This window comes from Scyliorhinus torazame, chromosome 2 (genome assembly GCF_047496885.1).
Source record: "Scyliorhinus torazame isolate Kashiwa2021f chromosome 2, sScyTor2.1, whole genome shotgun sequence".
Classification (NCBI taxonomy): Eukaryota; Metazoa; Chordata; class Chondrichthyes; order Carcharhiniformes; family Scyliorhinidae; genus Scyliorhinus; species Scyliorhinus torazame.
In genome coordinates, this window is record NC_092708.1 from 339,731,686 (window position 1) to 339,743,944 (window position 12,259).

The 12,259-nt window shown below is 38.6% G+C and overlaps 1 protein-coding gene across 2 annotated transcripts in view; it reads right to left on the bottom strand.

Annotated features, from left to right (window-relative positions):
• Positions 1-8,448: 8,448 nt before the first annotated feature.
• The window catches only part of tecpr2 (tectonin beta-propeller repeat containing 2), a 123,034-nt gene continuing 119,223 nt past the window's right edge, over positions 8,449-12,259 (bottom strand). For both annotated transcript variants that reach the window (XM_072490436.1, XM_072490437.1), the window contains exon 20: positions 8,449-11,661. In XM_072490436.1, coding sequence (XP_072346537.1) covers positions 11,504-11,661 — 158 coding nt within the window. In that variant the 3' untranslated portion in view covers positions 8,449-11,503. The remainder of the gene's footprint in view (positions 11,662-12,259) is intronic.

Here is a 12,259-nt window from a genome sequence, read left to right on the forward strand (position 1 = left end):
ATTGAAAGGCAGTGCTCTTGATCAGCAAACCTTCATTTGGCTTAAACAGCTTCTCCTGCCACCATTGGAATACCATGGCTGTGGCATTGACTGCCAAAGGACACATTTTAGCAAGTCACCAAGGCTTATTTGACAATAAAACCCCAAACCCATGATCTTCACCACTGGGGTAAAAGAGCAAGTGTATGGCAACAACATCACCAGTAAGTTTCTCTCCAGGTCACACACCCTTCTGACTTGGGCATATATTGTCATTCCTTCATTGTTGTGAGGTGTAAGTCCTGGAACTGCACCTAACAGCATGATGATGGCAGCAGCTTAAGAAATTGACCCACTGCTATCTTTTCAGGGAAACTAAGGTTGGGCCACAAATGCCTGCCTTATCACCCTCATCCAAATTCCAAGAATGAATATTAATAGTATATAATTCAAAGGTTCACTTCAAACCTATTATTCCAATAAAATTGCATTTTAATTGCAACTGGGCAGATTTGCTGGTGTTGTCCTGAAATCTATCAAAATAAGTTTGCGTGCAACATGTGATTGTCTCACATCTGAAAGAAGTTGTGGACACTTTGCTGTGGAATGGATCAGTCAAATCGAATAAAATGTGTACCCTGTGGGTATTTGCTAGGACTATGCAATAGTCAGGGATATATTTTAAAACATTATTTTGTTCTTAGTTGAATGTCAAAAAGGTACCAGTGATTTATCCCCGGGAGCAGGCTCTCAGTTTACATCCTACTGAAGCATGTGTGGAGGTGGCATTTTGGACCTCCATGGATCATATGATTTCACATGTAAAATGATACTGTACAAACATCAGTTAGGGTTTAGCATCAGTAAAGTGTCATATGTTTTGTACATCTTTGGAAAATTCTGTAATTTGCTGTGTTATCCTTGCTAATGCTGCCCATTTACGATTTATAGCCAAACCGAGTCTCGTAGTTATTATAATCCCGGACCGGACCCCAACATTTGCTAAGATACCAAATAGAAATCCCAATATTTTATTTAATTTGTAAGACTGTGAGGAAAGGATACTTCGTTCCAGGATTGACTCCATGCACAAATGGGGAGAGGGCATATTAAATCAAACTTTATTATTAACACAGGATTAAACTAACTTTAACATCATACAAGAAATAGCTTACAAATACCAGTTAAACAACGCTGAACAATAAAATGAATACACTTCAACTCCTTATTGCTATCTTTTAATTTCCAATCAAACAAAATCCATCTCAGGTCAAAATCCACTTTTAAATACAATTTGCAAATACAAAAATACTTGCTGTATAGAGATGTCTTGGAGAAACAGTTTTGAGACAGAGATCTTTCAGGAAACAATCATAGATTTCTGTAGATTCTTGCCTGTGTCAAACTGCTAACTTCCCAGCATTTGGCAAAAAGCTTGTGTTCTGTTCAAATCAAAATCTAAACTGAAACTCAACACCTGACTGCTTCAGCCATTGGCTCCTCCCACTAACTGCGTTATGACCATCTTACCAAGGCTAACCACAACATTTCATTTATCTAAACCGCAAGGAGGCTTTTTTCAATAAACAAAATTCCAGTAGCCCTATTTAGGTAAACGCTATGCATGGTTGGAATGAATTATGATCTTACTTTTACAATGCTTTAATTATCCTTTCTGTAGCCACAATGTCTGCCTGTCTTTTCAACCAGGATATTAAAAACCTACTGCAGTAGAGTCATACACACATTGACACAGCCTTTTAACCATTACTGCACTAGATACACATAATACAATATATATCTGAAATTCCTATATTCATCACATAGTGTTTATTATTCTGCTTTCTTAAGTCTAGGAGGTCATAAAGGGACTACATACAAAGACAATGGTTTCTGGTAATTCACAGTCTCTCAACATCATCAGCTGTTGGGTGCGTAGACTAAGTTTGGTTCAAAAGGTGAAAGAGTGTGTTTATAAGAGTGGCCTTGAGTGTTGAGCACAAAGGTTAAAAAAAAAGCCCAAAAGTTGGCTATTGTCTCTGCGCTTCAGCTATAGTAGCAACTATAAATTTGCTGAGGCAAGGTCACATTTTATTATAACAAACCCTTTCTGGACAAATAGTTAAAGCCGAGTGGTTTCTGGGGTATTATATTTTGCTTCAGAAAAATAAAAATATTCAATTTGAACAAATTTAATACTGTTAAATGCAAGATGAAGAGCTTCAGCAACATGTCTCACTCTCCTAAATATTCAAGGTCTGTACAACCAAGATCACTCTTCTTCGACCTCACCCATAACTCTGTGGAGATGCAGTTGACAACTTCTTGTCCCTTTAGTCACATTACCATTAAATGCTGAGGCTGGGTGTGCCATGACCCTCCATTGATGACATCGCCACAGCCTTGGAATGGTTCATCTGAATGATGTAGAATCCAGTCTCTGCCACTTCATGAGTGGGGACATGATTCCCTTGTAGGGACAACACCGTCCTTGTTTATTCCATCAACAGCAGGATTTCCCTTTACCATCACCTGCATTCAAAACACGTGGGGTGGGCAAAAGGATTAGGGATGGGCTGATAGAAGGGAGGGGTTTGGGAGGCAAGGGGTAAGGTGGTGAAGGGTAAGGACGGAAAGGGAATGATGAGAAGAAAGTGGAAAGTGGCAGGAATGGGGGAAGGTGGGGAGAACAACGATGAGGGAAGTGGGGAAAGTGGGAATGGAATGAAGCGGAGATGGGAAGGGAAAGGTGGATAGGAGGGAGACAGGAGGGGAGGGAGGGTGGAGCTGCAGTGGGGCAGATAGAGCAGGTAGGGGAGGATTGGAGTATGCCATTGGTTGAAGGGAGCAGTCAGGGTGTAGAGGAAGAGTGTAGAAAGATAGTGGGGCAGAGTGAGGAGGAAGGGAGTGGAGAAAGAATGGGTGGGAAGAGAAGAGTGGGAGGGAGTGGAAGGTGATCAAAGGGATTGACTGGAGCAGTGGGCAAGACAGAAGGAAGAATGTGAGGTGGAAAGGGACTGGGAAAGGTTGAGGGGGACATATGGGAAAAAGGTCATCACGTGATCCAGGCTGCTTATGCTGGGCACTGAGTTCAAAGGGACAGTCATCCTTAACCCATGATCCCTACCCTCTTCCTGATGTTAAAACTTGAGAATATTCATTTATTTTCCACTCCATAAATAAATCCAACAGTGATGGATTTTAAACACCGTTTGTTGTTCAAGTTTCATCTACACATTGTGAACTTGAGAAATATTTCCTCGAAAAGTGCTTTTTGATGGAACTATCAACAAATTGTATTGTTAAACTTATTGATATTTTCCTTTCAAAATGTCATCTCATCTAATTGTAAACCAGGAGTCTCGAGCTAATGCTTTGTGTAATCAACAGCAATGTCTCATTGTTGCTTTCCCAAATTACCCGTAGGCCTGTCACTATGGAAACTAATATGTATCTGCATATTGTATTCTGCCCAAATCTAGTATCACACACACAAGTTACATGAGCCACACACTGGAAAGAATAGCTGAGATGGTTTCTCATTGCTGTTGCTACCTTCAGAGTACCTTCTTCGAGGTGGGCTGCAACCACGGCTAAAGTGGATCATTTGCCCTTTCTGACACCAAGCCAGTATTCAGAGCTTGTGCTCTGCTTCATTCACAGGAATTGTCAAAAATGCAGCCTAAAACAACCCCTCTGATTGAGCTATTGGTCTCTCCAGCTGGGTGAGAGTACCCAGTGCAGAATTTTGAGACCATGTTCTAATCTCCATTCACTGGAAACATCTTCATCTCACTCAGGCAATAATGGTTGAACCAAAGCAAAGGTTCACTCTAGAAAATGAATGGATAAAATACAATTCACCATGAGAAATTCAGAATTATTAAACAGTCTTACTATAGAATCATCTGTTCACAATTAGTTTCCACAAGATGAGGAGAAATTGCTGCTATTGCAACTCAGGGGCTGACTGAGGGTTTTACCAGACAATAGTTCACTTTCCAGATTTGTAGATTCTCCAAGTTTCAGCTTTGAAAATGTGAGGACAATAAATACAATCCCTCCACACTGATATCCCAGTCTTACTCTACACTGATAAAGGCGGCAGAAATGGTTACAATCTTAAAAGAGACTTAGGATGGTGGAGCAGCCTGTTTCTCACCTACCCACACTGATCTCAAAGTCCTTAGATTAGAAAGGCCATTTAGTCCATCTTAATTCATTCATCCAGAACAGTCAAAGACATTTCTCCATTGCTGGGTCCCGTTATGTCTCAAATGATTCTGGGTTTTACTCTCCACGACTCTGTCTGAAGTCCATTCCAACTGTTATCATTCTCCTGACAGCAATCCAATTAACTAAACTTACATAAACTAAAGATGCATGGCACTAAAGATGCATGGCATTGAGGGTAAAGTGGTAGCATGGGTAGAGGATTGGTTAACTAACAGAAAGCAGAGAGTGGGGATAAATGGGTGTTTCTCTGGTTGGCAACCTGTAACTAGTGGGGTCCCTCAAGGATCAGTGTTGGGCCCGCAGTTGTTCACAATTTACATAGACGATTTTGAGTTGGGGACCAAGTGCAATGTGGCAAAGTTTGCAGACGACACTAAGATGAGTGGTAAAACAAAAAGTGCAGAGGATACCGGAAGTCTGCAGAAGGATTTGGATAGGTTAGGTGAATGGGCTAGGGTCTGGTAGATGGAATTCAATGTTGCCAAGTGTGAGGCTATCCATTTTGGGAGGAATAACAGCAGAATGATTATTTAAACGGTAAGATGTTAAAACATGCTACTGTGCAGAGGGACCTGGGTGTGCTGGTGCACGAGTCGCAAAAGGTTGGTGTGCAGGTGCAACAGGTGATTAAGAAGGCTAATCGAGTTTTGTCTTTCATTGCTAGAGGGATGGAGTTCAAGACTAGGGAGGTTATGCTGCAATTGTATAAGGTGTTGGTGAGGCCACATCTGGAGTATTGTGTTCAGTTTTGGTCTCCTTACCTGAGAAAGGACATATTGGCACTGGAGGGAGTGCAGAGGAGATTCACTAGGTTGATCCCAGAGTTGAGGGGATTAGATTATGACGAGAGGTTGAGTAGACTGGGACTACTCATTGGAGTTTAGAAGGATGCAGGGGGATCTTATTGAAACATATAAAATTATGAAGGGAATAGATAGGATAGATGCGGGCAGGTTGTTTCCACTGGTCGGGGAAAGCAGAACTAGGGGGCATAGCCTCAAAATAAGGGGAAGTAGATTTAGGACCGAGTTTAGGAGGAACTTCTTCACCCAAAGGGTTGTGAATCTCTGGAATTCCTTGCCCAGTGAAGCAGTTGAGGCTCCTTCTTTAAACGTTTTTAAGAAAAAGATAGATACCTTTCTAAAGAATAAAGGGATTCGGGGATATGGTGTACGGGCTGGAGAGTGGAGCTGAGTCCACAAAGGTCAGCCATGATCTCATTGAATGGCGGAGCAGGCTCGAGGGGCCAGATGGCCTACTCCTGTTCCTAGTTCTTATGTTCTAATTCATTTTTACCAGTTTGACCTTGTGCCCCTTGTCCCAACAGTAAAAGAAAGTACACACAAGTTATAATCCCTGTAAGGTTCATGCTATTGTATAATCTTTGACTATATGGTGCTCTCTGGTGAATTGCGTATTCCACAGGATAATATCCTGTTGTGTTTGTTATTTGCTGCCAAGGTGGTTATGTGAATTTTCAATGGTCATCAAGTGAAGAAACTCTGGTTACTGGAAAAACATTGGGTTGGAAGCTATTACCTAGGCCTGTGTCTCAATATCATGTCTTGAGATGGAACTGGTGAGTCTGTGATGAATGTAGGAATTTTCTATATGTAGGAATGCATTATATATATATTTCGTGGCAATAATGCTATTAAAAGCCTAAGTTAAGGTATATTTGTTGCCGTAATATACAGGCAGGCGATGTGTCTGCAAAGGCTGGAATTAAAGATGTTGTAAAAGTGAGATAATCATTCATTCCAACCAAGTACTTGTTTGCAAAGAGATGCCTCGTGGAACTTTGTTATAATTGCTGGAGATTCCCTGGAGAGTAGATAATTTGAGATGGTGTTGACTTGGGTAAGCCGGTCATGGGACATTGGAGTGGGATAGAGATAATATAATTAATGGGAGCAGCCAAGTCTGGAGCAAGTTTTGGTTCGAGGCGTTTTTAGTCTGACAAAGACAGAGGACTGTTCCTGAAAGGGTCACTCTCCAAGCATTCTTTTCAAGAAAGCTCCATACAAAGGTACCCCTGTGTTTGTTAAGTTTATTTACCAGTGGCTTTTGATCTGTAATGAGTTTTGCTTAATTGGAGATATTTTAAGAATTAACTGTTACTTGAAAAGCTATTTTCTGTTGTTAATGTGGTTACTCCTGTGTTAATAAAGTTTTATAATGTTTTATTATAAAAGATTCCCCATTTGTCAGTGAAATCACTCCTGGAGTGCCTGGAGTGAAGTATCCTTTCCTCACAGTTTACAAGCAGGGAGATTGTTAGGGTTTCTTGTCTGGTTTTCTAATAACAAGACTGATTGTACATCAGTATCAGTCACATGCAATGATGAGGTTTCACAGAGGGATTTACACTCCAGTGTTAAGGCACAATGACAATGTGCAGGAACCCTGTATACATTGTATTGTGGCATAACCTCATTTCATTTTCATCTTCTTGAGATGCAATTTGCCGCACGTGAGCAAATTGCATCTCAAGAAGATGAAATGTACAAGTCAGGCAGACAAAGCAGTTCCATGCTTAAAAGAAAAACTTGCATTTACATAGCAGTTTTCATAACCATTGGATGTCTCAAAGCACTTTACAACCCATGAAGTCCAAATGTAGTGCATTGACTGTTGAAATGAGCCACTTTGTGCTCAGCCAAACTCCCACAAACAGCAATGTAATTATCACCAGAATCTGTTTCTTGTAATGTTAATTGAGGTAGAAAGAATCACCCAAGTGGTCCCAATGGGCCATCCAGAGGGGTGAACATTTGCAATATAATTAATAATCACAGTAATACTAAACAGAATATGGAGTAAGAATTCATTTCTGATGGCATAGAAAAGAGAGGCAGGGGAGGCCATTCGGCCCTTCGAGCCTGCTCTGCCATTCATTATGTTCATGGCTGATCAAGTTCAATACCATGATCCCGCCTACCCCCCCGCCCCCCCCCTTTAGCCCCAAGAGCTATATTGAATTTCTTCTTGAAATTACACAACGTTTTGGCATCACTGTATTGTGGTAGTGAATTCCACAGATTCACCACACTTTGGGTGAAGACATCTCACCTCACCTCAGTCCTCAAACTAGGACCCCTAATTCTGGACTCCCCACCATGGGGAAAATTCTTCAGTATCTACCCTGTCTAATCCTGTTAGAATTTTGTACGTTTCTATGAGAACCCCTCTCCCTCTTCTAAACACCAATGAATATAATCCTAACTGTCTTTCCCCTCATATGAGTCCCGCCAACCCCGGAAAATCAGCCTGGTAAACCTTCGCTGCACTCCCTCCATCCTTCTTCAGATAAGGAGACCAAAACTGCACACAATACTCCAGGTGTGGCCTTACCAATGCCCTATACAATTGCAGCAAAACATTTATATTCCAATACTCAAATCCTCTTGCTATGAAGGCCAACCTATCATTTGTAAGTTTATGTAAGTTACAGCTGTCTGAAGGATAGGGTGACTATGAATGACCAACAGTCTCGAGCTGCAAAAATGAGAGGACCACCCATCATACTTGAGGGATAAAAGAAGCATTATCAAGTTTTTTGCCTTTTGAAAAAAAGCTTTTAGGTCTTATTCGTGCAAGGGGCAAAATCTCTGCCAGAAAGATTACATTTTCTACTGAATTCCTAAAAGGTGAAATGCAGAAGTGTCAGAATCAGGAAAAGGCATTGTTGTTGGCTGTCCTTATATTCGAGTGTGTTGTCCGCTCAGGGTCATGAGTGATTCAGGAAAAGGATTCCTGAAACTTTAGACATGGGACACAAACCTGTTTATTGAAGTCAGCACAAATAACATCCATCAGAACAACAATGAATGCTTCACATGGACAGACAGAAATAAAACACAGGCTCTGCACTGGGAGGTTAAATATTCCATAAACTCTCTCAATAGAGGCCCTTTTCTCTCTCAGCTTAATTGCAGAAAACAGTGAAGAGAAAAGTACAAAGACCAAAACCCACTGATCCTACTGTACTAAGAGCAATTTTGTTATTATATTGATAAAAGGCACACAAAGGTCAAGCAACTCTTGCAGAAACATGTTCCAAGAAGCTGTACGAAAATAATCCCCTTGTAGATTTGATTGGAGACAGGATGCAATTTCATTAGTCTCCAAGCCCTGCAAAAATTTCAATTGCCTGCTTTGGAGATTATACATTCGATTCTGATTTAAAAAAAAGTCATTTTAAAAACTTCATATAAATGTGCATGTAGAAAAGATTTTTTAGTATGTTTATTTCATTTTTGCTAAGAGTTTGCAACCATGTACAGGTAGTGTTTAAGCAACAGTACCAACTTTGATACAATGTAAAATATTATAAACATTTTAAAGTTTTGTTGTTAGGTGTAATTTGAAACCATTCATGAATAAGAATTAAATATACAATGCAGGAGCATGCATGTAAAATTCTTCTGGATACAACATGGTTTAAATACCACTGGAGATTTTCCCAGTGAATTCATAGACATAGTCAACAGTTTTTCAACTTACTGTGCAATTAATCTATGACTCATACGTCAATATCTACATGTGCTCCAGACTGCAAAAGGTTTGAATGTCACATCAAAAAGGCCACAATCAAGTCAAAGTTGCAAAGTCACAGATATGCATGCATTCCATTGAAAATATTAAAGGAGGTAACAATTATGCAATCCATCACAGGATGTAGTAATCATTGTGAATTCAAATCATAATGTACTACAGAGGCATGTTTACTAAACATTTTAAATTCACATTCTACATCTAAAACACTGAATGAGTAACAGTTACTAGGATTTAAAAAAAAAATGAAAATTACCTTGACTTTAAAAAGGCAAATAAAACTTCTCATTTTAAGATATGATAAATTCTGTTGGTCTAACCAAGTTAGTCAGTTACATTTGTAAACTAATTTGTTGAAATCTGGCAGAAGTTTATAATTAATTTCACCATTTCATTTGGAGTGGGTGCATGTCACAGTCCAAAATCTCTCATTTCATATTGCACTTCTATTGTTGTGTCTAATAAGACAGCGCTGAGCAGTGGAATATTTTCCACTTTTAGCACCTGGGCGTCATGATCAAGTATTCTATCATTATGTCAGATCACCTCGTATTTGATCAATCCGAATATTTCTATTACAAGAAATATGACACCTTTTGAGATTCTGCCTATTTTTTCTCCACTATACTCAGATTCTTTGCTGCAGACCCGTAAACACAAGCAAAGGTGTCACTATGCAAGCTAATTTAATGGAATACAAACTTTCATTAATTGTGCTGAATTCAAACACAGAAATTGGGCAGTATGGCAATCCACTGCATCACCCAGTTCTCCATTTTTCAATCTTATTTTAAATTTCCCCCATCTAAATCACGCTGATCATTCTATCAAGTTATTATTTTTTTTAAAACTCAAGTCTTTGTCGAGTATCCCATTTGTTGGATTGCAAAGTAAACTTGAATGATTAGAGAAGTGGCTTCCGAGTGACATTTCTTGTGTCAATCTAAAGAACAAATATGGCATCAACTATCAACATAAAGAGCAACCTTTTGAGAGTTAAATTTTTCAGATAATTACCTGGAACTCTGCCATATATGTCTACATAGCTACAACGCCACAATGAAAACCCTTAGTAGTTTAAAGGATTTAGGTAGGCAGACCAACTAAAGGTCTTTGTTATTAAAGTTATGTTTCACAATGAACTAATGTTCAAATGTCCAAATTAATGTTAAAGCTGCAGTTAGCTTTTTAAAAAAAAGTTTTTGTTGATGTGTGACTTGCCACTGGGTGAAGTATTTTTGTCTTTTGACATTTCGTCTTTTCCGTTGTTTGCACAGAAGAAAATTAAGTGTAATTCATGGACTCCTGGATCAAAATAAATAATCATTTCAACCTAACAGGAACATAGCATACTGTACAATAAATACAATAAGCCACTTTGCAATAAGTAGGTTACCACAAGTTTTGGAGTATCTGATTTTCACAAGATACACATTAGAAATGCTCAAAGTGCAAAATGCAACAGACTAAACTTTCAGAATGTACTCAAACTATGAAATCTAAACACAAGAATCTGCTTAATATATATGGCAAGTGTAAACATTGTTATTTCATCCATACAAAAGCATCGCTAATGACATGGCTATAACTTGGCAACCAAGTTATGTCAGTTTTTAAAAGGGAGTAAAACAATTGCAAAAAAGCAATTGAACTTCAAATTACTATCACAGTTGAGCACATACTATTTACAGTAAACAAGGTATTTAATAAGGCTTTTTTGGAAGATAGCATAATCATTTAACAGCAAAGTCTGATCTATATAAAACTTTAAGACTAAGATAGACAGACTTTTCAGTAATGTTCTGCTCAGCAGCTACAACTCCTATTAATTAAGATTTTTAGACTATAAATAGCAGTTAGAAGCACCTTAAAACAAAAAAGTTCTAAATTATCATTTTGCACTATTGTACAATATTAATGTTTTTTCTTAAAGTGAATTTATGGTAGATGGGTAATTTCTATGTTGCAGATTGCGCCGTTCTCAGTCCCAGAAATTAGTTTGAATCTCGGGTTTAATTGAAATTGAATATGATGACTTAGTTCAGGACAATTCACTTGCTTTCAGTCAACCTAGTGCCTTTACTACATATCGAGAAGGTTATATCACTGACAAAAGTAATTCCTGCTTTGCAAAAAAAATTCACTCTTGATCATTTATCAAAGTGTGTAAGTGGCACGATCACCCTATTCAAGATCGCTTTTCATTCTAGCAGTAGGGAGGTAATAGGAACAAAAGCAAATCATTTTTTGCATCAATAAAATGTGCCATCTCCTGTACGTATTGCTATTTGATGTGCAAGTTTGTTGTTCCTGGTGCGTCTAATGTCATGTTTACATAATAGGGTATCTCAAATATCAATAGGAAAGCAACAACCCAGAGGTTGATACTGGATTAATAAGTGATTGGGTGCAGAAAGCCAGTCAAAACGTCGTACTCTGTTGTAAAAGCATACTAGGTCAACAGTTGTCAATTAGAAGGTAGCATTTCAAGCCCTTCAGCTGCTTTGCTGAATAATGTACCTGGCTGAATACCAATACTAGCAGAGCCACAAGAAAATACATTAATTACAACATTTATATTGAAACCACAAAGAAATTTGTCCAAAATGTTGAACTGAATGCAACAGTTAACCCTATTGGGAATAACAAATTATAGAAAATAAAGGAAAAGGTAATATTCATGGCTTGATTAAGTGCCCTTTAATGCTGCAAGTTGCACTGTCTCTGATTTTCAGATCATCTCCCACTCATCATCAAAGTCCTCAGATTGACCCAGAAGGGCAATACGGTTAGGATTAATTAGTGCATCAGTGTGACTAAAATTCTTGGTAAGCCGCTGAAGAAGGGAGCCTCCAGTACTTATGGCCCACAGTTCATCTTGAGGAGTAACTATATAGAAGTAAGTAGGAACAGCAAATGTCATTAAAAAGGTTAAACATTGCAATTATACTATTGTGGTAAAAGTTGTTTATAGTGCACTCTTTAAAAAAAAATCCCAAAGTTCTAGTTTGGAAAATATCTTTGCAAGTGTATCCAATTACCAAATAATTACTTCACCACAGTCAGACAAAATTTTGTAAAGTTAAACAAGCAGTCAATGCCAACAGTTATAACCCTGATAAGTCAGTAGATAAACAAACCTTGGTGATGTACTTTGTTATGCAAACCAAGTGGTTGCAAGCTTCAAACCCTAATCATTGGCAAATTTAATCAAACTTCAGTCAGCAAGGTCACGGGTTTCCAGGAATAGTTATCATTACCAATGAAATGGAGCAGGAGAGGGTTGGCATGATAAAAATTGGATTTCTATTATAAATTGCATTCACATGATTTTCTGCTTTTCTGAGTGCAGATGTTTGGATGCTAGTTACCAGTGACGTCATCTTTGTCCGTGACAGCTGAAAAACTGAACATTAGTATACAAGCTGATGCATGAAGATGGTAAATTTGATATTGGAAGACTATTGGTAACTTCACAGCAGGGAAA